Source organism: Sodiomyces alcalophilus (genome assembly GCF_042370955.1).
Source record: "Sodiomyces alcalophilus JCM 7366 unplaced genomic scaffold ACRALscaffold_5, whole genome shotgun sequence".
Classification (NCBI taxonomy): Eukaryota; Fungi; Ascomycota; class Sordariomycetes; order Glomerellales; family Plectosphaerellaceae; genus Sodiomyces; species Sodiomyces alcalophilus.
Window position 1 is genome coordinate 221705 of NW_027263536.1, and position 22442 is coordinate 244146.

Genomic DNA, 22442 nt, shown 5'->3' on the forward strand with positions numbered 1-22442 from the left:
CAACTGTCTAGTCAAAACCCAGAGCGATTTTCGGAGTTACTGTTACCTCGCACTCAGAAGACGTTGATGTTCAATTCAAGTGTTGTGCTGTCGCAGACCTGCAAGGGGTACATTTAGAACCACCCCACTGGTACTTGACGCGGGGGCTGAATGTCCCCCCACGCGTCTCGCGTAATGAGACTTGTCGCCCCGCAACCACCCCCAACTTCACTCTGTACACCACTGCACATCCTCCCTCACAGCAGAACTATTCGGTTTCACTCTACCCTTTCGTAATTCGGGAACGAAAATCAATACTTCAACGCAGGATGAGATGAGACGACGCCGCCTGTGATGGCCGCCCCGACCAAGCCGATCCCCGCCCTGTACACCGTCTACGTCCTGCGCTCGACCGTGCGACACGCTTCTCTCTACATCGGGTCGACGCCCAACCCTCCCCGGCGACTGAAGCAGCACAATGGCCAAGCGCGCGGAGGCGCGGCTCGTACCTCCCGCAACAGCCTCCGTCCTTGGGAGATGATTGCGCTGGTATCGGGGTTTCCGAGCATGGTGGCCGCGCTCAAGTTTGAGTACGTTTTGTTGTTTTCCTCAGCACTCACAATCCCCTCCGGCGACTCTGCGCAACGCCGACGTTACCTGTCAAACGGCTTGAAGGGCGCTAACGTACCTGTAGATGGGCGCTCACCAACCCCCATCTCTCCCTACATATACCCAGCGAATCGCGCATCTCGCGAGCGGCAGGCGTCAAACGAAATGGCGCACCTAAACGACCCCGTCCCGCCATCGGCTCGATCATGTCCAATTTGCATCTGCTCCTCCGGGTGCCCAGTTTTGAGCGCTGGCCTTTACGGCTGCACCTTTTCGCTCGCGCAGCCCATGCCGCGTGGGAGGCCAGCCGTGCGACGGCGGACGGGGCCATGCGACGGGATTTGCAGGTCGTGACGGACTTTGGCCCGGAGGACAATGGTGGGAAGGGCGTCTCGTCCGGCGAGGAGGCGCATGGAGATGCCGCTTCTGTTGCCTCTTCCGCGGAGGGTTCAGATGCTTCCCAATGGGGCATTAACGCCCTGGCATTGGATCACGCGCCGATTAAAGAACATGTGGAGAAGGCCCAGTCCATAGTCACGTTCGAGAGGGAAGGGGCTTGCATTATCTGCCGGGAAGAACTGGGCCACGGAACCGGCTTACATGTGGTGTGTTCCGCTTCGGGCTGCGAAGGGGTTGGCCATTTGACCTGCTGGAGCCGACATTTGCTCGGCCAGGATCAGGAGGGAAGGGATGCGGTGATACCCGTGCAGGGACGATGCCCGTCTTGCGAGGCCACTGTCAAGTGGGATGACATGATGAAAGAGCTCACGCTGCGGACTCGGGGCCCGAAGGAGATTGCCAAGTTGCTAAAGCCGGCCAAGCGGCGGTCGGCCAAGGTATAATGACTACGTGTATTAATCTTTCAACTGTGCAAAGTATGCCTGCATCAGGAAATCATCATAGGCCAGCTCCTCGGCTGTCGGCCTCTGCTCGGGCAACCAACAAAGCACGCGGCGCACGAATCCAAGCAGCAGCTCTTTATCTTCGCCTTGGACTTGTGTGATGCGATCTTCGAAGGACTGGTCCGGGATAGGAATGGAGCCTTTCCAATTGCCTATTACATGGTGTCAGTTGAGTGTGCAGGTTATGTGCGACAAGAGTAAGCTCACCCGCATCGTCGAAGAATCTTCCGCAGAGTTCACTGCGTCGCAAAAACTCGGGCGGCGGGTTGCCCATCAGAGACACCATTTCCGCCAAGTGTTGTTCATCATCAAGGACGCCGTCCTTCTTCGCATGGAACAGTCGCTTCCCTTCCAAAAGATCCCAAATCTATATAGACGTTAGAGTTCGTAGATCACCACTGTTCGTGAAGTACAGAAACCCACCATAACTCCAACCGACCACAAGTCGACTTTGGAGGACCACTCCATGCCTAGAATCACCTCCGGGGCTCGGTAGACGTCGGGCATAATGTCGCCCGTGAAAGTCTCTTGGCCAAACCTTGCTGAGCCCATGTCAGACAGAATAAGTTGCCCATTTGTCCGAGGTACTGGACGCGACATGTAAATTACTCTATCGGAGAGAACCTTCCTTGCGACGGGGCGGGCTTTCTCGTCCTTTTCTAGTTGGGAGAATGGCGTGTCATCCGTTGCGCCAATAAGGATATTATTCGGAGAAATATCTACTGGTGTTAGCATTGCGCCGGACCAGGGAACATGAGAACGAACCGGTGTGAACAACGCCGTTTTTATGAAGATAATCTATCGCGATCAGAAGAACTTGGACACTGGCCTGCAGCATCAGCTTCGCTAGCCTGTTCCCCGGCAAGTACTCGCGGAATTCAGTCAAAGTCATTCCCTGAGGGGCATAGACAAGACACGTATGGGTCCCATGGGGACCGTTGAGAGTGAAAGAGTTTAAAGCTGTGCGAATACTACGTCTGCCCGGGTGCTCTTGGACAGGAGCTGTCTTGAGGTACTCGGCCACGGCGATCTCTTGGCTGGCTTGTGCGGGAACGGCACCGTCTGTCGTCCGAGTGCAGACTTTTACAGCGCGATATTGGGAGGTCCTGGATACACGAGATGATTGAGGGATGTGTTGTCAATTGTAAAGGTCAGGGCTATCGTACTCTACATCCTTGGCCAGCCAGACCGTCGACCCAACCCCGCGACCAAGCTTGCAGATGACGCGATACCGCGAGTTTAGAGTCTGGTCTGTCGTAACAGGGTAGTAGTCCTCCGCCCTGTACTGGGGGAGAAGTTCCTCTTCAATGGGCGTCGCATCTGGCACGCGATGGAAATTCTCCTTGATGGAAGGGGTCGTTATTTTTCGCCGCCAGATTCTCGGTTGAGATGCTTCAGTTAGTTGGCCGCAAGTATGAGACGAGACAGAAGCGACTGATTGTTGTAGATATATCAATGAGCGAGGGCGACATTGAAGTCCACGGGCTATTTGTCTCATTGTGAGATGCAGAATGAAGAAATGCAGAGGCAACCGTCGCACGTCGAGGCGCGTGGATGCGACTTGAAGTTCCGAGTCGCGATGAACTTGGAATAAGTGGGGCGGCACGGCTACAACGTAGTGGGTACTTCTGTACTTCGTCGGCGAGTAAAGGAACTGTCAGCGGACCAAGTTCAACGTCATTGATCGCTGATTGGTTCGGCAGGCGAAGATAATCATGGACCCTTGGCATGTAAGTTCTGGATATCAATGTTGGCGTCCATAGGGACGTGGTCACATTGGGACAGAGGCGCACCTTCCAATGAAGTACAAATACACTGATGGGGAAATTATGAGCGTGGTAAAAATATGTAAATATTTGAAACTGGTGGCTGACGAGGGTAATATCTTCAGTTCCTCCATTTTACACGTCGCGTTCATCCAAATTCACTTAGAGTTGTATAAGATGGATTATCACGATTATACTCCGCTCTATTTGTCCATTTTCTTTTCTTTCCTCCATTTTAGGACTGTTCTCCATTACTTTGTCGATATTGAATCTCGAGACCCGACGCCATCGGCCGGTTGAAGTGGAAATTGATGACAGTGTCGTCCTCGGAGACCCACATTCGCATTGCCGGAAGCAGATGGGTACAGTACCTACGTTGTACCTTGGGTTTTGGGGTCCCTGGACCACACGGTGACTTTTCCTGCCACGCCTCGCACTTTCTTTTCCACAAACCTGCCGCCCTCCACATTATGCACCCCTGTACATCAACGAGTACTACAGCGACATTGTGTCATACAAATCATCAACAACAATACGTGTACATACTTGTATTTCGAGATCGATAGTCTGGTGATCATCGACATGCCCCAACGAGGCACTTAATTATCACTGTACATAGCGTTCTGGCTTGCCCAAGTACCCTACATGTACCAGTGTCTTTTCTTCGTCGTTGCGTCTATTTCACATCTCAGTGCCTCAGAAATGAACATGATGCGGAAGAGTGACATACGCCTGGCGCCAAAGCCTGATAGGGACTTGGTTCAAGTACGTAACTCAAACATGGCTTGCCCAAAAGCTAGACCATTAATCCTAATACGAATATCTCTTGTCCCTCATCCCCTTCCACTCTTTCCCTTTCTTTAAAACCGACATCAGGACGACAAGCAATTCGGCACCCAGTTTTCGCCAACATCGCCGCGCATGACTCGCCCGTTCCCATCCCTCGACTACAATTCCCCACTCGTCTGGAGTCCTTTTATGCCCCGAAGCTGAGTGCCTTCTCTTATAGGCAATCGCTGCAAGGTAAGCGAGGCGTCTTGTTCGTTACTCCCGAAGCCCGCTTTCTAAGAAGCAATGACCTCGTTCCCCATTGTACAGAGAATGTCTATTCGAACTTTCATCTGTACTTTGGCATCCGTCCTCCTTGGTCGTTCCTTCCACTTTTTACCGCGACTCCACTCTCACCCACTATCAAACCCTCCCCCCCAGACTGTGCTAAGCTTTTCGCCCTACCTATGCTAGATATCCTGCTCTTTCCGACTTCCCCCCAACTCGAACCCAAACTTTCCCACTCAACATCCACACCCACAGATCCACCCACATCTATAAACCTTTTATTCCTCTTCAATCGTCTCGTGAAGCGACCATCGTTCCGAAACTAGACTCGACCACTCTACACTACATCTATTCTCTACCATAGACAATCACTCGGACCCAAGTCACCATTGCGATACGATATCTACGGACGTGACAACCACCAGCGGTTGCTCGCATGACCCACCCTCCTCAATCTCGACTGGCCCTCCTTTCCGTACGATACCCATCAACCCCATCGACATCCGTCGCTTGAGATCAAACGTCGCCGGCACTTCGCAGTTGCCATCCCTACAAACATGGGCAGCGCCGCTGTCGCGGGAGGCGCAAACAGCGCGACCACCAGCTCACGAGCCTCGCCCGCCGTCGGCTCTGCTGCCGCGGCGAAATCCAAGACCGCCCAAGTTCATTCAAACGGGTACCATCCCGTCAACTCCCTGGTTCCCCTCAGCGCCATGGCAAGCCTACCCCTTGATCTATCTTCAGTCGAACGTCGCGGCCAGCCCACCGCCGTGAAGGAGCCCGTCGTCAAGAAGAGCCGTCCATACGGCTTGGAGGAGGCACCCACCTACTGCCCGACCGAGGAAGAGTGGAAGGACCCCTTCGAATACATCCGCAAAATTACGCCCGAAGCCCAAGAGTACGGGTTGTGCAAGATCATTCCCCCCGATTCGTGGAACCCCGATTTCGCGATAGACACGGAGGTATCTATGCCTTTTTTTCTTTCTTTTTGTCAAGGAAAATTCCGGCGGTTGGCTCCCCAGCCAGCATGACGAAGGCGAAGCGAAAGGCGGAATAGCACACCATTGTTGCTAACGACGCCACGCTAGAAATTTCACTTCCGAACTAGAAAACAGGAATTAAATTCCGTAGAGGGCAGTACGTCGCAAAATCTCTTCCCTCTCCGCTTGGACGAATCCTAACCGCTCGCATAGGCACTCGAGCCAGCATATCCTACCTCGATGCGCTTTCCAAATTCCACAAGCAACAAGGGAACAACCTCCATCGCTTGCCCTACGTCGACAAGAAGCCGCTCGACCTCTACCGGCTGAAGAAGGCCGTCGAATCTCGTGGCGGCTTTAACAACGTCTGCAAACTGAAGAAATGGGCCGAAATTGGCAGAGACCTCGGCTACAGTGGCAAGATAATGTCTTCTCTATCCACTTCCCTCAAAAACTCCTACCAGAAATGGCTCTGCCCGTACGAAGAGTATCTCCGTCTCGCCAAGCCCGGCGTCCATCAGCAACTCGAGCTCGAAAATGGCGGGCCTTACACTCCTAGCCCTGGAGGCACACCGTTGAAACGCTCCAACGCGAATACGCCTTCGAGCACGCGCCCCGACTCGCCTGCCCGCAGTGCCTCTGACGCTCTGCAAGCCAATATCGTTGCGCTTAAAAAGGACCCTGATCATGACTCTCCCATGGCGGACGCTCCGCCTCCTGCTCCGAAGCCCGTATCATCCGGATTCAAGGCAATCAACTCGGGCGGCTTCACAGCTGTGAACTCTGGGTTTACCAGTGTCAACAGACCCACGCAATCCGAAGCCGCTGGTACGCCCGCCAAGAACACGCCCGAGTGCCGTCCGTCTGCGTTGGGTGCCGCGAATGCGCTAAAGCGACAGAAGAGCTGCGACAGCCTCGACTCGGCCAAGAAGGAGGCCACCGCGGGCCGGGATGAGACAGATAGCGCAAGTAATAGGCGTAGCAAAAGACTAAAGAAGGGTGAGTTGTTCATTTTCTCATCGCACAGTTCATCTGCGAACCGCCCTCTTTTTTTCCCCTTCTTTTCCGGATCGTGTCATGCCAGATACCGTCGGGCAATCTGTGGCATTTCTTGGAGCCATTCACATATCGTGTGTAACTCATGTTGACTTGGACTGTCAGAACCTGTCCCCACAGTTGCTGGCTCGCACATGTCCCTGTTCAGGCCGTCTGTGACCAGGGCGCGACGAGACGAAAATTCCGCCCCAGGAGAGGTGAGCATGAATTTACGCATGGTCGCTCCGATTCTCGACGCGTCTAACCATGATCAGAAATGCGAAAGCTGTGGTAAGGCAGGGGAGGGTGTGCCCCTCATCTCCTGCGAATCGTGTGACCACTCCTACCATGGCTCGTGCCTCGATCCGCCCCTAAAGCACAAGTCCGACACGGAGTGGAATTGTCCCCGATGCCTTGTCGGCGATGGCCAGTACGGCTTTGAAGAAGGCGGCCTCTACTCTCTCCGACAATTCCAGCAGAAGGCTGCCGACTTCAGGCAGGGCTACTTCGAGAAGAAGATGCCGTTTGACCCCGTGCTGAACTGCCATCGCCCGGTGACGGAAGATGATGTCGAGACGGAATTTTGGCGGCTCGTCACCGACATTGAAGAAACCGTCGAGGTGGAGTACGGCGCCGACATTCATTGTACCACCCATGGGTCGGGTTTCCCGACCATCGAGAAGCACCCAGACAATCCTTACTCGACGGATCCCTGGAATCTCAACCTCCTGCCGCTCCATCCCGACAGCCTGTTCCGACACATCAAGTCCGACATTTCCGGCATGACCGTCCCCTGGGTGTATGTCGGCATGATTTTCTCAACGTTCTGCTGGCATAATGAGGACCATTATGCCTATTCGGCCAATTACCAACATTTCGGAGCGACAAAGACATGGTACGGCATTCCTGCCGCCGATGCAGAGAAGTTTGAGGCCGCAATGAGGGATGCAGTTCCAGAGCTTTTTGAGACACAGCCTGATCTCCTGTTCCAGCTGGTTACCCTTCTCACGCCGGAACAATTGAAGAAGGCAGGCGTGAGAGTGTATGCCGTGGACCAGCGCGCAGGCCAATTTGTTATCACCTTCCCCCAGGCATACCATGCGGGTTTCAACCATGGATTTAACTTTAACGAAGCCGTCAACTTTGCGCCGTTTGACTGGGAACCTTTCGGTCTATCTGGCGTCGACAGGCTGCGAGATTTCCGAAGACAGCCATGCTTTTCTCACGATGAACTGCTCTGGACGGCGGCCGAGGGCACCACTAACAGCGCCCTCACCATCCAGACTGCCAAATGGCTGGCGCCAGCTCTAGAGAAGATCCACTCCCGCGAACTCTCGGCCAGAGCTGATTTCGTATCGAAACATCTGGACTCTCAACCGCACACCTGCACCCTCTCTGGTGCCGAGGAGAGCGTCTGCCCCCTTGCCTTCGAGGTAGAAGATCGTGACGTTCCAGAAGATGAGTATGTTTGCAACTTCTGCAAAGCTTTCACTTATCTGTCCCGCTTCAAGTGCCTCAAGTCGGGCAAGGTCTTGTGTCTCAGCCATGCGGGCCACCAGGCGTGCTGCGACTTGCCAGAGCAGCAGCGATTTTACGGAGAGAAACACATACTCTTTTATCGCAAAGCTGGAGACGTTATCCAGTCGACTTTTGCCAAGGTTCTGGAAAAGGCACGCGTTCCAGAGGCGTGGGAGGAGAAGTATGAGAAGCTCCTGAACGACGAAGCTACTCCGCCCCTGAAGCTGCTACGAGGAATGTTGCACGAAGGCGAACGTATTCCTTACGAGCTGCCTTCTCTGCCGATTCTCCGAGAGTTCGTCGAGCGGTGTAACGACTGGGTCGAGGAGGCCACACTCTACACTGTCCGCAAGCAGCAAAACAGGCGAAAGAGCGAAAAGGGCTGGTCGGCTCGGAAGAACTCGCTAGCGCACGATCAAAAGGAGCGCGACATTCGCGACGTGTCCAACATTTACCGGCTGCTTCGCGAGGCAGAGCACATTGGGTTCGAATGTCCCGAAATCACGCAGTTGCGGGAACGGGCCGAGGCGATCGAAGGTTTCCAGCGGAACGCCGCCGAGACTCTGCAGCATCTACACGTGGCTACTCCCGAGATGATAGAAGAACTCCTGGAGGAAGGCCGCGCATTCAACGTGGATCTCCCGGAGGTCGGGCGCCTTTCGCGCATCCTTGATCAACTGAAATGGAACGACAAGGCTCGCGAGAGCCGGGCCGTCGCGCTGACGCTAAACGAGGTGCGCGATCTCGTCGAGGAAGGACGGAAACTCGACATCCCTCCGTACAGCGATCACTTGATCCACTACCGCGAGCAGATGATGCTGGGTCAGCAGTGGGAGGCGAAGGCGCGAGAGCTCATCGGCGCAGAGACGGTCCACTATGCGCAACTCGAAGCCCTGTCCAGCCAGGTCGTGTCAAATTCGCTCCCCGTCTCGGCCGAGACGCTGGCGGCCGTGGACGCCATTCTACATAAACAACGAGAGGCCCACAGACAAATTGTGGACCTCACGGAACGATGTCGGCATCCTTCTCACGAGCATCGTCCCAAGTATTCCGAGGTGGTCGAGGTGATGCGCAAGCTCGAGGACCTCAACACGAAGCCGAACGGGACGCTCGACCTGGAACGCGAGCAGAGGCGGCACGAGGATTGGATGCGCGAGGGAAAGAAGCTGTTTGGCAAGACCAACGCGCCGCTCCACATCCTGAAGAGCCACATGGAGTACGTGCTGGAGCGGAACACGGACTGCTTCGACATTGTCAACGACAAGCCGAGGATGCCGGCCGAGCCTGCGTCGCGCGAAGCCAGCCCCGAGGGGGAGGGCAAGGAGCGGGCGCGGTGGAACGATCCCCGGTTCCGGGAGGTGTTTTGCATTTGCAGAAAGCAGGAAGCCGGCATGATGATTGAGTGCGAGCTGTGCCACGAATGGTGCGTGTCCTTGGAAGTGCCTCCCGGCCGTTCCCTCTTTCTTTAACATTCTTTTTGCATTGTTTCCCTGGATGTTTCTTGAGGACCAAAGCTAACAACATACAGGTATCATGGCAAGTGTCTTAAAATTGCACGTGGAAAGGTCAAGGAAGAAGACAAATACACGTGTCCGATTTGCGACTGGCGCAGAAAGATTCCTCGGGACGCGGCTCGACCCAAGCTTGAAGACCTCATAGCGTGGGCCGAGAAGATTCCGGACTTGCCGTTCCGGCCGGAGGAGGAAGAAGTGCTCCACAAGATCATCGAGAACGGGCTAGAGTTCCGTAATCACATTGCCGGGTTCTGCAACCCTCTAGTGTCTACCAAGTCGGAGGCGGACACGCAGCGGTTTTACCTTCGCAAGATTGAGGGGGCGGAGATCTTGCTCTCGTACGAGACCAACTTCTTTCGGCAGGAGCTGCACAAGTGGTTCCCCGTGGCGCCGCAGCCACCTCCTGTGTTGGAAGTTTCCAAGAGCACGCGCAAACCACGCCCGACGAAGCTGCAGAAGCTGTTGGCTCAGTTTGGGGTGGATGAGATTGAAAAGCTCCCAGAGCCTGAGAGGACCAAGGCGATGAGTCTGCGCAAGAAGGCGCAGAATGCGGAGGCGGCGGCGGCGGCTGCTGCTGCTGCGTCGGCATCGAGCGCGAATGTTCCCCCGGTAGCATACGGGGCCCCTCTCTATGGCCACGCGTCTCACCAGGCGTCGCCCACGCCGCCTGGCACGTCGCATGGAGGACCGCTGGGCCACGTCGGTCGCAGTCGCCAGTCAACGAGCAGCAGGGACGACTCGATGGATATGGACAACGCGCCTACACTGCACCCAGGGCTCTTGCTCCCTAACGGGGCGCCGGGGCCCCGGTTGGTACAAAACAACTCGGCGATTCCTCTCGAGGAGCGCCTCTTGAGCGGACAGGAAGAGGGCCTCAACCTGCAGGACCCGGCGGAGAGGAGTAGGGCTCTCGAGATTTTGCAGAGGACGGAGCTCGGGAGGCGGCGGGCGGAGGAGATTTTCGGGCCGGCGGTCTGGAACAGGGAGGCCGGGTTTCGCAGTAACGCGACAGCGGCAGGCGCCGGACCACACGATAGCCGTGCCGTGGACCGGATGTTTGAGGATCTGACGAATCAGAACGACGACGACCGGAGGCCGCAGGATCCATTGGAGGGGTTCGTTCCGACGGCGGAGAGCCTGGAAAACGAGCGTAACGGGATGGACGCATTGCTGGATGGCGAGTGATGGGGATGAGTGGTATATTGTGTGGTTGTCGTCTGCTGCCACGTTGGACGTCACTTTTCCGTTGGGCGTGGGTATCAATGGCGACACGGGTTCTTGGTCGCTTCTTTTCCATTTGGGTTCTTTTCCCTTCAGGGGGCCACAGTAATGGCGGGCATAGCGCGTGGGTAAGGGCGTTTTTGCGGCAATATCTTGGATACGAGTATCACCTATACCCGAGGTGAAGTCGATGTGATCAAGGAGTCACAGGGTTGGGGTCCACAGGTTATGGGAGGCTTTAAAAGGCGATTACGGATATGGGTTTGTATATCTATCATGTACTATGTCACAAACAAAAGATGACCCCTTGGACTAGGGGGATATCGGGATATATCAGTTGCCACGATAGTTAATAGACACAGTGGATAATGACTGGATTCTATGGACTTGCTATGTGATGGTCTTGACGGACGGGCTGGGAATAAACAGTCTCAAGACAAAAGGATAGGGATAGATGTCAGGTTCACAGGACACGACGGCAAGTGGTGGTTTGACTGGTGTCTTGGTAGATGAGAAGACTTGTAGATCACAGAAAAGAAACGAGGTCCAGTGGGCAGGAGCCGGACGTCGAGATCAACGAAGGATCCAGATATTGCCAAATGGTTGGTTCTATCTTGTTCTGCGGCCACTGCAGAGTCCAAGGACGTACCAGCAGCGTGTGAAGTCATCAGGTCCTGAGGGCCCGGTCGGTTTGCTGAGGTGAGTGGCCAGTAAAGAAAGAAAGAAGAGAGAGAAAAGGAGAGAGAAAAAAAGAATCGAGATATAAAAAGGTGGAAATCAGGGGAAATTATCGTGCGTGGCAAGTTGCAGTGGTACGTACCTGCCAAGGAGGTCAGGGGATGAGGTCTTAACAGGCTGCCACCAAGAATATCCGCGTTAATTGTTAGAGTTTATCGTAACTTCCGCGGAGCCACTGTCATTGTGGGGCGTGACCTTGACGTGACTTGGTCTGTGCGTTTGCAAAGTTCTATCACGTGGTTTCCCTCGTGGGTTCGACGGACGATTAGGATCAGCCGGCTGGTGATTGGTCCAGGGAAACCGAGGAACCGAGGGGAATATCCCGTTCCGAACCGTCGAGTGTGGTGATGCGTTTGATGAAAGCTTGACGTCGGCAACTTCCACCGAGGCGACGAACCAAGTCCAGCTCGATTTATTTCCCACGAACGACTTTGGAAGAACAACCTCAAGTTCCATTGCAGTTTCGATCAATCGCTTCGTTGACAGAAATACACGGAATTCGAAATGATCGCGCAACGGGTGGGAGTATCGGCTGCGCGCCGAAGTGCGTCCCTTTACATCTCCCCAAGTCCACCAGAAGTGTATCGAATAAGCTGGACGAATTGCTAACGTGGTGTTCATCAATGTAGTCGTCGCTGGGAACCCCTCGGCCTTCTTCACCCAACACCTCCCTAAGCTTGCAGTAGCATCCCGGCTTTCCACCACTCAGATCCGGTACGCCGAACCCTTCCCTCCCAGAATACAGACCCGATTTTTCGTCTCAGAACAGAAGGATATTTTCAGAACAGAAGGATGAAAACTTGAATTGGGTCCAACTAACGCCGTCAGCCCCGTCGGAACGTCCAAGGTCAGCGTCGAAGACGCCCACTCCATCCTCGCGCAGCAACGGCTCAAGCGCCCCGTGTCCCCCCACCTGTCGGCCTACCGCTTCGACCAGACGTGGTTCGGCGCGTCCGTCTGGAACCGGTTCACGGGCGGCGCGCTCTCGGGCGCCGTTTACGCCTACTTTGCCGTCTACCTCGTCTCGCCGCTGTTCGGGTGGCACATTGAGAGCGCGGCGCTCGCGGCGTCGTTTGGCGCGCTGCCGGCCGCGGTCAAGGGCGGCCTCAAGTTTTTGGTGGCCTGGCCGTTTGCTTTCCACTGCATCAACGGCGTCAGGCACCTGTCGTACGACCTCACGCTCGGGTTCGCCAGGAAGCAGATTGTCAACTGGGGGTGGGCGGTCTGGGGGAGCAGTTTGGTTCTGGCCCTGTATGCCGGCTTTGCGCTGTAAAAATGAATAAATACAAGTGTCTCCAGGCGAACGGAGCATGGGTGGGACTGCTTTTGTTTGGTCTTTCAAGCTACGCCACACATTGAGGGGATGCTACAGGCGAGGGATGGACAGAACAGACTGGGTCATTGTCAACCGTGTGTATGAACGACGGGCTCTAGATGGAGGTGGAAGCGAGGTTAATAAGATGTGTAGGTAAAGAGAAGTATGAACCATGTTTAAATACCAGCCACCCATGGCCCTGCTCTCTTGTCCATGCCAAACGCCTCAACGCCCGCTTTATCCCATGACCCGTCCTGGTATTATGTAGAATTTTGATAGAAGGAAAGAAAATATCAAAGAAATCATCACTGAATGTTCCGCGCGTCCAAGACTTGGTCTACCAACTTCTTATTGCCGAGCTCGGCGACCCGATTACCCAGAATGGGACCGAGAAAGTCGACCAGCTGGGTGCGATCGGCAGCCGTGACGCCCTCGCCGTTGACCGGCGTCTCGGTCTTCTTCTCGGACGACGAACCTTCCTCGTCGGCGAGGGTGGCAATGGCCTTGACAATAGCACCGGTGAGCGTCTCAAAATGCAACCCGTTGGCCTCGTTCCTGTCGCGCACGCGGTGGAGGATCTCCTGGCTATACGGGCGCAGGTACTTGAGCACGAGGACGCGGACGGCCTCGGGACCACCGGCGGCAGCGAGACCCGTGATGGCGCCAAAGTGGCTGGCGGGGGGTTTGTCCGGGTCCATAAAGTACTTGAGGCAGGTGCGCACCAGCTTGGGACGCAGCAGATGGTTCGACGCGGCGTAGCGGCGGGCGATGAGGCCGAGGAGCGAGGCGGAAAACTCCCGGAGGAGGTACTGGTCGCGCGGGGCGGCCGGGTCGTCGTCGGAACCGAGGCGGCGGGAGAGAAGGCATGTCAGGACGGGAGCGGCGAGGGCGTTGGCGTACGGGTCGAGGAAGAGGTGGGGGTTGCGGACGAGGGCCTCGGCCAGCTCCATGGAGCGGAGGAGGACAAAGGTGTCGTCGAGGCGGTGGGTGACGTTGTTGCAGACGAGGTTGACAAAGTAAGGGACGAGCTGGTGCAGGCCCGGGTCGGCGCGGACCGAGTCGAGGGCGGCGTGGCGGAGGCGGACGACTTCCTCGTCCGGGTTGTCGTCGAGGAGGGCGGCCTGGACCTTGTCGAAGTAGAGGACGAGCTCGTTGGAGACGACGTGCTTGACGGCCGGGCGGACGGTGACGTTGTCGAGGCCGGCGAGGGCGGCGGCGGCGGGGTTGGCGCCGGGGCCCTTGGGGAGGAGGTCGTGCGAGCGGGCGGCGGAGGAGGCGTCGGGGCCCGAGGCGGAGGAGGCGGAGGTTGTGGTGGCGGCGGAGGAGGATGGGTTCTGGGGGATGGCGGGCTGGACGCCCTCGACGGCGAGCCAGTGGGCGGTGAAGTTGATGTCGCGGGGCACGCGGGGCAGGGGGGCGTTGATGAGTTTTTCAAAGTCGACTTCCTCGTCTTCGATGTAGAAGAGGGGCTGGCCGGGGCCGAGGCTGGCTTCGCCGTAGCGTAGGGGCCGGGTGGAGTCGTAGCCGTAGAGGGGTTCGACGTCGAGGACGCGCAGGGCTTGGGAGAGGTCGGCGACGAGGAGGGTGGTGCGGCGGGCGGCGCGCATGAAGCGGAGGGCTTCGACGATGACTTGGCCGATGCGGTACTCGGCGTCCTGGGTGAGGACGCGGAGGGCGTCGTCGGCGAGGACGGAGACGCCGACGGATTCGGCGACGTCTTTGACGTTTTCGGGGTTCCAGAGGAGTTTTGTCTCGGGGGGGTTCTGGGGGGATCGCGCCTGGGGCTGCGGTGGTTGGGTCGCCATGGCAGCGTGTTTGGTTTCTGAGGTAGGATGAATTCAATGAGTTGGATAGATTCAATGGGTTGGATGGTTCAATGGGTTGGATGGTTCAATGGGTTGGATGGTTCAAAGGTGGTATCGGCGGCGTCTTGTCTGAAGCTGGTGAGAATACTTGGTGGTGTGGATGGAAGGGTGGAAAGGCGAGGCTGAAGCTTGGCCTAGATGTGTGTTATGTAAGCAGGCAGGGCATACAAGTACGGAAGCCGAGATGGTCCGTGACCCAGCCTTCCAAAGTGGCTGGTCGTGGCTGGGCTTGGAAACTACCAAGTACATTACTCCGTATAAATACTCGGTACTTGGTTTCTTCACCATGATGCTCTTGACATGTGACCCGGCTTAGGCGCCCTCCCTCTTAATCCCGTGATTCAACACCCGGAACTGCCGGATGAAATAATAGTACGAATACACCGGCAGCAAGGCCCATGCCCCAATCAATCTGTTACGTTGTCACACTTCGTAACTATGCGACTTGGGGTAGCATCGACAGGTCCACAGGCGTAGTGGCCGAGGAGAAAGGGGCTTTTTGATAGGGTGGCTCTGAACAATGACGTTTCTCTACCAACGGGTCCGAGTATATAGACATTGGCTCATCACCAACTGCCCATCAGATTGACAGCCCTACAAATAAAACAGGGCATCTTTTCTATCCCATCCACCCTCTCACTCACCATGGCGTCCTCAAAGCCCAAGATTCTCGTCATCCTCACCTCGGTCGACGCTGTCCCCAAGTCGGGCAAGAAGATTGGCTGGTATCTGGTACACGCACTTCCACCGTCTCCTCGTCCGCATTGTCGCTAATCCTTCCAGCCCGAACTCGCCCATCCTCACCATGTCCTCCACGGCAAAGTAGACATGACCTTCGCCTCGCCCAAGGGCGGCGTTGCCCCGCTCGACCCCGCCTCAGTCGACCTCTTCTCCTCCGACCCCATCTGCAAGGACTTTCTCGACAACCACAAGCAGACGTGGGAACAGACGGTCCCGCTCTCGAGCCTAGCCGACCGCGGCGCCGCCGACTTTGACGCCGTCTTCTTCCCCGGCGGCCACGGCCCCATGTTCGACCTGGTCAACGACGAGGCGTCGCTGCGCCTGGTGCAGGACTTCGCGGCCAAGGGGAAAGTCATCAGCGCGCTGTGCCACGGCCCGGCGGCCCTGCTCAACGCGCGCGGCGCCGACGGGAGCACGCCGCTGCTCAAAGGCCTCGAGGTCACGGGGTTCTCCAACGAGGCGGAGAAGATGTTCAAGTTTGACGGCGAGATGGACTTTTCGCTCGAGGACCGCCTCAACGAGGTGAGCGGCGGGCGGTTCGTCAAGGCGGAGGATGGGCCCATGGGGGAGAAGGTCGTGGTGGCGGGGAACGTGATTACGGGCCAGAACCCGGCTTCGTCCAAGGGCGTGGGCGAGGCTATGGCCAAGGCGCTGGGTACGTATGTCTTTGATTCACTGGCAGATGTAAGCTGACCTTATCTAGGAATCTGAGCATGCAAATAATAAGATAGTGAAAGGCGAATATATTTCAGTCGTTCGTCATCTAACGTGCCCTTGTCTCGTGACAAGATGCTCAACCCCTGCATCCGACCCCCTCTACTGATTACTCCCCCTTCCGCGCACTGGCAGCCCCCTCCTTCTTCATCCCCTCACATCCCACCGCCCGCCCGGCCAGCTCCTCGGCCTTTCCGTAGCCCTGCGTGGCGGGGTCGCGCGCTTCGGCAGCGGCTCTCATGTTCGATGCGGCGTGGGCCTTGTCTTGCTCGCCCGACGAGGTCCAGGCGTGCGACCCCGTGACGGCCCCGATGCCGCTCTATGAGTTGTTAGGTGTGTCTGGGTATGGTTAACGCGTAGGTGGTGGTCGTACCTCGGCCATGCCTTTGATGTATTCGGCATGTCCTGCCCACAGGCCTGGTTTGTTCTGCTCGTTGGTGTTGGTGTTGGTGTTGCGTTGGTCAGCCATTGTGAATTCAATGGTGTGTTCTTTTGTGCGAGGCGTTGCTTTGATGAGATGTGCGTAGGAGAGGAAGATTCTGAGCTACGAAGTACTTGAGATACTTGTACTGAGTAGACTCGTTGTTGGTGTCATTGTCATCTCTCCTACCAGTATGAAATGACGTCAACGAGGGACGTCATCAACACGTGCACATTATACGTACCGGTCACTAAGAAGTCGTGATACCTAGATTACCTACCTACAGAGTCCTTACCTAAGACCCTCAAGTTCAATACCCTCATAAATAAATACTGGATTCTATCCGTTGATGGACTTACGAATACTTTGACGCCCTTTCAACTATTTCCTCTCCACCCAAGGCATATCCAAGTTAATAACAGCCACCTTCAAGTCCGTCACCTACGAATAGGTACTCAGTACGATTGTCGAACAGGCCGAATATTGCAATGGCTACGATTGCGCGTCGACCGCCATCTCTCGTATCGTACTCTTATACGGTCCACCCAAGCCCAGGGCTGAACCTGAAGCCATCAACAGCCATGACACGGCGTGTCCTTCACGTCTGGACCTTCCAAACAACAAATGGCTCATTTCTATCCGCGCTGGATCCCTTGATAGTGTATTCCGACGGATACCCTTTCAACGAGAGAAGCCCATATAGTTTAGTGGTAGAACATGACGTTGTGGTCCAACCAGTAAATCCGTCAAGACTTCAGTTCAATTCTGAATGTGGGCACATCTTTTTGGTCTTGGGTTCTTGTTCTTGTTCTTATTCTTATTCTTTTTTTTCCGTGCCTTTTCTTCCACTGACCCGCCATAGATGCTGCCAAGCTACCGTTATTCGCTCATCAGTCCTAATCAAGTGGACGAGGGCGAGATTCCATGTTAGACGACGATAGTCTGGTGTCCCCCTTCTATGCCAACGAGAAGACGAATGAAGACTGGGTCTTGCAAGTCAAATGATGGCAATGAAATCATTGGCAATGCAAGCTGCGGAAGACGTCCAGGACTGGCCAAGGACACCCAGCCCTACGGCCTTACGCCGTATGGCAACCGGGATGTGGACAAAGGCCCGGAAGCCGGATATCAAGTCCTAGGCTTCCTAGTCGGGTCCATTATTACTAATGCCATTGAATCGACGAGCGTCAGCACTAGGGACGGAAGCCGGGTAGCCCCTTGGCAGGGCGGCACATGGCTCACCACAATGCAACCTCACAATTTCATGCCCCTGCATTACTTACGTTGTACAACGGTCTGCTCAAGCTGGGTGCAGAACACAAGCTTTCTTCTCTGCCACGGACAGTAGAACTCAGACTTGTCTGCACAAAACATACGTTGTACGGCAAAGGAATTCAAGCATGCCCGGCCTGCTCTGACTTGCTACGCATCATGGCCGACTGACATGGCATAGACGCCGGGGCTGAAGCAGGTAAGATGCAGGTGCATGGGGACCCATCGCAGGATCATTTGGCGTCCACTGTCATTCGGCAGCGAGTGGACGAGCAGTCTGCCCGTTCAGACATCCTTCAGAAAGTCCGTAACCTGAGCCAATAGGCATCGCATCAACACGAGCAAGCCCACAATCAGCACCGGGGATTCCCTGCGCGTCTCAGATCCCTGAGCTTCAGAGGCTGTGTTGTCTGTCGGAATTGCCCATCGAAGCTGCTCTGGTGTCCAGCGAATGAGATATTTTCCACAAATTGCCTTGTTAGTCCGAGTACAGGGACCCATTCTGTAAACACCACTGTCCATCCTTCTCTCTCCTTTTTTGTTCGTTTGTCCGTCGTCACCTTTGATATCTTTCCCTGCTGTGAGGCGATAGCAGACGGACAAACGTTTGCGACAGCATAGTGAAAGACCCAGACAACACTGGCTATCGCAGAGATATTCCGACATTATCACCAGCTCACCAAAACGTACAAGAGGAGACTCGACATCCAAGAACAACGTGGAAACGAACGATACCGTGGTCGAGCCCCTTCTCCCTTCCTCTTCGTCCCTCGCCACATCCACCGCCCATCATGCCGGCCGACTTTGATCCAAACGTGTGGTACCACATCTCCGAAGAGCGCGTCGACAAAGTCGGCTCCCGCCTCTCCCACACCCTCCAAACCACCCCCAACGGGCTCCGCGTCTTCCACCTCGTCAGCCAGGCATGGCAGATGCACCCCGTCGACGACGAGCCCGGCCGCTTCGTCATGCGCCTCAACACCTCCGGCGTCGGCTCCCACCTCGCCGCCTGCCACGACCCGGACGAGCTCGCCGCCTCCCGCACCGTCGCCTGCCTCGAGCGCGCATCGCTCCACGACTCGCACAAGTGGTACATTGAGGACTGGGGCGACGGGGGGTACAAAATCTCCAACGTCGCAAACGGCTCCGATACCGTCCTCGACGTGCACCCGGGGTCCAACCTCTTCTTGAACGACCAGGTCGAGGGGGACTCGTCCGACGCCCGCCACCCGGCCCAGCATTGGATCTTTTCGAGCGCGAGGGAGATTAACGATGGCGCGTGGTCGACCATTCACGCGGGGGTGGGTGGCTTTTTTTTTTTTTTGTTTTTCAGTTTTCATTCTTCGCCGATTTTATATTCAGGGGCTAACCAATCTTTTCTTTCTAGGCCACCGCCTCGTCCGTCGCATCACCCACACCAAGCTCCTCGGGCGATTCCACCGCAGCAACAGCATCCAACGACGCTTCTGATACCACAAGCTCCGACGTTACAAGCGGTTTAACAAGCCTCTCGGGAACCCCCACCCCAAGTGCCTCCACCGACGCTCTCTCCTCGCCTTCTTCCTCCTCCTCCTCCTCCTCCTCCGCCTCCTCAGGCCTCACCGCCGGCGCAGCAGCAGGCATAGCCGTCGGCGCGACTCTAGGCGTCATAGCCCTCGTCGCCGGCCTCGGCTTCATCTGGTGGCGCCGGCGACGAGCCAAGAAACAAGCACTAGCAGGACTGGGCGACGCTTCCGGCAGCAGCCCGCCGGCGCCGACCAACGCGGAGAAGGACGCGGCGCTGCTATGGGCGGCCGAGCAGGCGCGGAAAGCGGGCCTGACGACGCAGGAGGCCCCGACTACCCAGATCCACGAGGCGCCGAACCTGTATTCCGAGCTGGATGCGAATTCCGCCGCGCAGTCGGCTGTGAATAGCCCGCAGAATACGCCAACTCCGACGTATGCCCCGATGAGGTATACGGGTGAATAGGGTGTACAGAAGCAGACTTGAATCAGTTGTATAGGGATTCTGCTTTGTTTCTTCTTTTCTTTTTTTCTTCGTCCTTGTTTTCTTCCCTCTTGTCCCTTCCGTCTCAAAGCTAGGCGTCTATGGTCAAAATATATAATGAGTGGCTTTATGTCGCAGGGGTGTTGTTTATTGTTTGAATCCGGCTTTGGCATGTAATCATCTCTGGTTCAGTCACTACCCGACTTCATATAACTTCTGTAGTTCAGCCTGTTCCCAGTCTTTAATTGCGCTGAACGAGAAAAATTGGTATTGGTATCTTGACGTCCCCTGACTATGGTATCACCTCCCCTGACTATGGTTCCGCGCTCAACTTGCACAGCGCCACAACTAAAATAAAAAAGCACCGGCTCCCACGATTGACCCTCCCCTCTTCATGAACGGTACGCATAAACGCTCCTTATCAAGCTTCATAAAGGCATTACATTACGCCTTCTGTTCCACCGCCGTAGCAGTGGCAGCACCCGACTCCTTCTGACTAGCCAGCTGAGCGGCGCGAGCCTGCAGGTTGCCGCCGGCTGTCCGGGTCTTCCAGGCGGGGATGTCGCCGTCAAACAGCACATCAATCTCCTCGAGCGACTTGCCAGCCGTCTCGGGGTACATGAAGAAGACATGGAAGGTCATGACGAAGCAGAAGACGCCAAAAATGATGTACCTATTTGCAGTGTTAGTCCAAGCCACAGAATACATCCACCGGACAGGGCCAACTCACGTCCGCCACTGAATGTTGGTAAAGGCCGGAGGCACGAAGAAGGCCAGGGCCAGGTTGAAGGCCCAGTTGGACGCGGCGGACAGGCCGACGCCCTTGGCGCGGTACCGCAGCGGGAAGACCTCGGAGCAGTAGATCCAGCCGATGGGGGCCCAGGTGAGGCCGTACATGGCGACGAAGATGTAGGACAGGGCGATGATGGCGCGGGCGGGGTCGCCCTCGACGGCCCACTTGAGGTTGTAGTTGCCGTCGATGTGCTCGACCGGGTAGCCATAGCTCGCCATGACGCCGGCGGTGGCAAAGTGGACGATGGCGGCGAAGATGGCACCGCCCAGGAGGAGGGGCCGGCGGCCGACGCGGTCGACAATGGGGAGGATGAAGGCGGTGGTGACGAGGAAGAGCACGTATTGGATGATGGACGAGGTGAGGGCGACGTTTCCGGTCTGCGCGTGTTAGCTGAGAACAAGGGGGCGAAGGATGAATGGAAAGTGGTTGCTTACCAGACCAGCCATGTTGAAAATGTAGACGAGATAGTAAAGCATGACGTTGCCGCCGAGCAGCTGCTGCCAGATCTGGACGGAAGTACCGGCAAGGGTGCGCTTCCAGATGCCCGGACCAAAAAGACCGAAGAAGCTGACGCCCTTGGCCTCCATGGCGATGCGGGCGGCCTCCTTGACCTCCTCGAGCTCGGCCAGGACGATGGGGTCGTCACGGTCGCCTCCGCCGTGCAGGTTGGCCAGGACCTCGTGGGTCTCCTCCCAGCGGTCGCGGCCGGCGAGCCAGCGCGGGGACTCGGGGAAGAAGAAGAGGGCGGCGAGCAGGACGACGCCGGGCACGGCCTGGACGCCCCAGGCGATGCGCCAGGCGGCGGGGCCGTCGACGGTCATGACGCAGCCGTAGGAGATGAGGTACATGATGAGGATGCCCCACTCGATGGACCACTGCTGGATGCCGACGATGCGGCCGCGGATGCGCGAGGGCGCGAGCTCGGCCAGGTAGACGCAGCACTGCGACGAGGTGATACCGATGGAGAGACCCGAGACGACACGGCCGACGATGAGGTGGGCGACGTTTTGGGCCGAGCACTGCAGCACGGCGCCGATGATCCAGATGACGGAGGCTATTTGGAGGGCGCCACGGCGGCCCAGGGGGTCGGCGATGAAACCGGCGGCCAGGGCGCCGATGAGGGAACCGCCCGACATGGAAGCGGTGATGCCGCCCTGGGTGGTGCTGTCGGGGTCGTTGAAGTAGTCGGTGTACTGCTTGGCGCCGATCCACGCGCTCATGGAGCTGATGTCGAAACCGAAGAGCATGCCACCGATGGTGCCAAAGGCGGCAAGCACTAGACGGTAGAGTTAGTCTCGAGTAATTCCACCTGGGCGACCGTCCTCTCTCCTCGCAACGTACCGTAAATGTTGTATATGCGATACATGATGGGCGACTGTTGCGAGCTGTAGCTAGCGGGAGGGAGGTCGACGAAGAGAGCTCTTCTCGAGCTTCCGAGCTTCCGATCCAACGAACGCTGGTATAGACCAACACAGGTCCAAGACGACGTGACGATACCACTGCCAAGCCCAAGACACTGCGATGCTCGCGACAAGGACGAAAAAAGGGGACGGCGCTGGTAACCAAAAGCTGGAGGCACTCGAAGAGGAGAAAGAGGGAGGACGGCTTGTTATATATCGTCGTGACAACAACAGAGCTTCGGCCGCTTCAGTCGCTTCAGTCGCTTCACCGGCCCTTTTTCTGCCTTGTTTCCCCACCCTATCCTTGGAGAGAGGTCAGATAGTGATGCGATGCGGCCACCCCAGCTCTTTTGGTGCTAGGGTTGCTACTCTCCCCGGTCCGGTGTGACCTACCCCGTTTTCCCCAGTCCGGGGTCCCCTCTTCTCCGTTGTTTCTTACGAAGTAGGCGCTGATGACATGTGTTGGTGGTGGTCCTTGTTTTCCCTCTTCCCCAATCGCGCCAGTCAACGGCCGAGGTCGGCGGTCTGCCGTGGAGAAAACGCGGGCGAATGAAATCTGCCGATTGGGTGGCTTCTTGGCTGGTGGGGGGGGGGGGGGGGGGGGCTTTCGTTTCGT

The 22442-nt window shown here is 56.6% G+C and overlaps 10 protein-coding genes and 1 non-coding gene across 11 annotated transcripts; 7 read left to right on the plus strand and 4 right to left on the minus strand.

The window, feature by feature from the left end:
- The first annotated feature begins 223 nt into the window (after window positions 1-223).
- Window positions 224-1791, plus strand: ACRALDRAFT_1077060 (uncharacterized protein). The gene is made up of 3 exons (XM_071018585.1): window positions 224-569; window positions 674-1642; window positions 1698-1791. The coding sequence occupies exons 1-2, from the start codon at window positions 334-336 to the stop codon at window positions 1428-1430; spliced, it is 993 nt and encodes a 330-aa protein (XP_070873840.1). The 5' UTR covers window positions 224-333; the 3' UTR covers window positions 1431-1642; window positions 1698-1791.
- On the minus strand, window positions 1443-3171 carry ACRALDRAFT_2042679 (uncharacterized protein; the record flags this gene model as incomplete). Its single annotated transcript, XM_071021273.1, has 6 exons — window positions 1443-1642; window positions 1698-1857; window positions 1914-2209; window positions 2256-2596; window positions 2657-2832; window positions 3157-3171. The coding sequence occupies 6 exons, from the start codon at window positions 3169-3171 to the stop codon at window positions 1443-1445; spliced, it is 1188 nt and encodes a 395-aa protein (XP_070873841.1).
- A 970-nt stretch (window positions 3172-4141) lies between these two features.
- Window positions 4142-10953, plus strand: ACRALDRAFT_1077062 (uncharacterized protein). The gene is made up of 7 exons (XM_071018586.1): window positions 4142-4279; window positions 4499-5274; window positions 5401-5449; window positions 5506-6291; window positions 6454-6545; window positions 6603-9268; window positions 9374-10953. The coding sequence occupies exons 2-7, from the start codon at window positions 4870-4872 to the stop codon at window positions 10542-10544; spliced, it is 5169 nt and encodes a 1722-aa protein (XP_070873842.1). The 5' UTR covers window positions 4142-4279; window positions 4499-4869; the 3' UTR covers window positions 10545-10953.
- Window positions 10954-11822: 869 nt separating this feature from the next.
- On the plus strand, window positions 11823-12591 carry ACRALDRAFT_2042681 (uncharacterized protein; the record flags this gene model as incomplete). Its single annotated transcript, XM_071021274.1, has 3 exons — window positions 11823-11862; window positions 11948-12032; window positions 12147-12591. The coding sequence occupies 3 exons, from the start codon at window positions 11823-11825 to the stop codon at window positions 12589-12591; spliced, it is 570 nt and encodes a 189-aa protein (XP_070873843.1).
- Window positions 12592-12938: 347 nt separating this feature from the next.
- On the minus strand, window positions 12939-14438 carry ACRALDRAFT_1064613 (uncharacterized protein; the record flags this gene model as incomplete). Its single annotated transcript, XM_071017008.1, has 1 exon — window positions 12939-14438. The coding sequence occupies one exon, from the start codon at window positions 14436-14438 to the stop codon at window positions 12939-12941; it is 1500 nt and encodes a 499-aa protein (XP_070873844.1).
- A 371-nt stretch (window positions 14439-14809) lies between these two features.
- On the plus strand, window positions 14810-16734 carry ACRALDRAFT_1064614 (uncharacterized protein). Its single transcript, XM_071017009.1, has 4 exons — window positions 14810-15230; window positions 15282-15894; window positions 15943-16274; window positions 16329-16734. Exons 1-3 carry the CDS (start codon window positions 15144-15146, stop codon window positions 15948-15950), a joined length of 708 nt encoding a protein of 235 aa, XP_070873845.1. The 5' UTR covers window positions 14810-15143; the 3' UTR covers window positions 15951-16274; window positions 16329-16734.
- Window positions 16063-16422, minus strand: ACRALDRAFT_1071466 (uncharacterized protein; the record flags this gene model as incomplete). The annotated part of the gene is made up of 2 exons (XM_071017865.1): window positions 16063-16272; window positions 16327-16422. The coding sequence occupies 2 exons, from the start codon at window positions 16420-16422 to the stop codon at window positions 16063-16065; spliced, it is 306 nt and encodes a 101-aa protein (XP_070873846.1).
- Window positions 16735-16931: 197 nt separating the features above from the next.
- On the plus strand, window positions 16932-18177 carry ACRALDRAFT_1064622 (uncharacterized protein). The gene has a single exon (XM_071017010.1). It carries the CDS (start codon window positions 17333-17335, stop codon window positions 17720-17722), a length of 390 nt encoding a protein of 129 aa, XP_070873847.1. The 5' UTR covers window positions 16932-17332; the 3' UTR covers window positions 17723-18177.
- On the plus strand, window positions 17068-17152 carry ACRALDRAFT_t181. Its single transcript has one exon. It is a non-coding gene; the product is annotated as a tRNA-His (tRNA).
- Window positions 18178-18437: 260 nt separating the features above from the next.
- ACRALDRAFT_1071467 (uncharacterized protein) lies at window positions 18438-19615 on the plus strand (the record flags this gene model as incomplete). The annotated part of the gene is made up of 2 exons (XM_071017866.1): window positions 18438-18947; window positions 19034-19615. 2 exons carry the CDS (start codon window positions 18438-18440, stop codon window positions 19613-19615), a joined length of 1092 nt encoding a protein of 363 aa, XP_070873848.1.
- A 462-nt stretch (window positions 19616-20077) lies between these two features.
- Window positions 20078-21792, minus strand: ACRALDRAFT_2106637 (uncharacterized protein; the record flags this gene model as incomplete). The annotated part of the gene is made up of 4 exons (XM_071023303.1): window positions 20078-20306; window positions 20364-20803; window positions 20861-21702; window positions 21768-21792. 4 exons carry the CDS (start codon window positions 21790-21792, stop codon window positions 20078-20080), a joined length of 1536 nt encoding a protein of 511 aa, XP_070873849.1.
- Window positions 21793-22442: the final 650 nt, after the last annotated feature.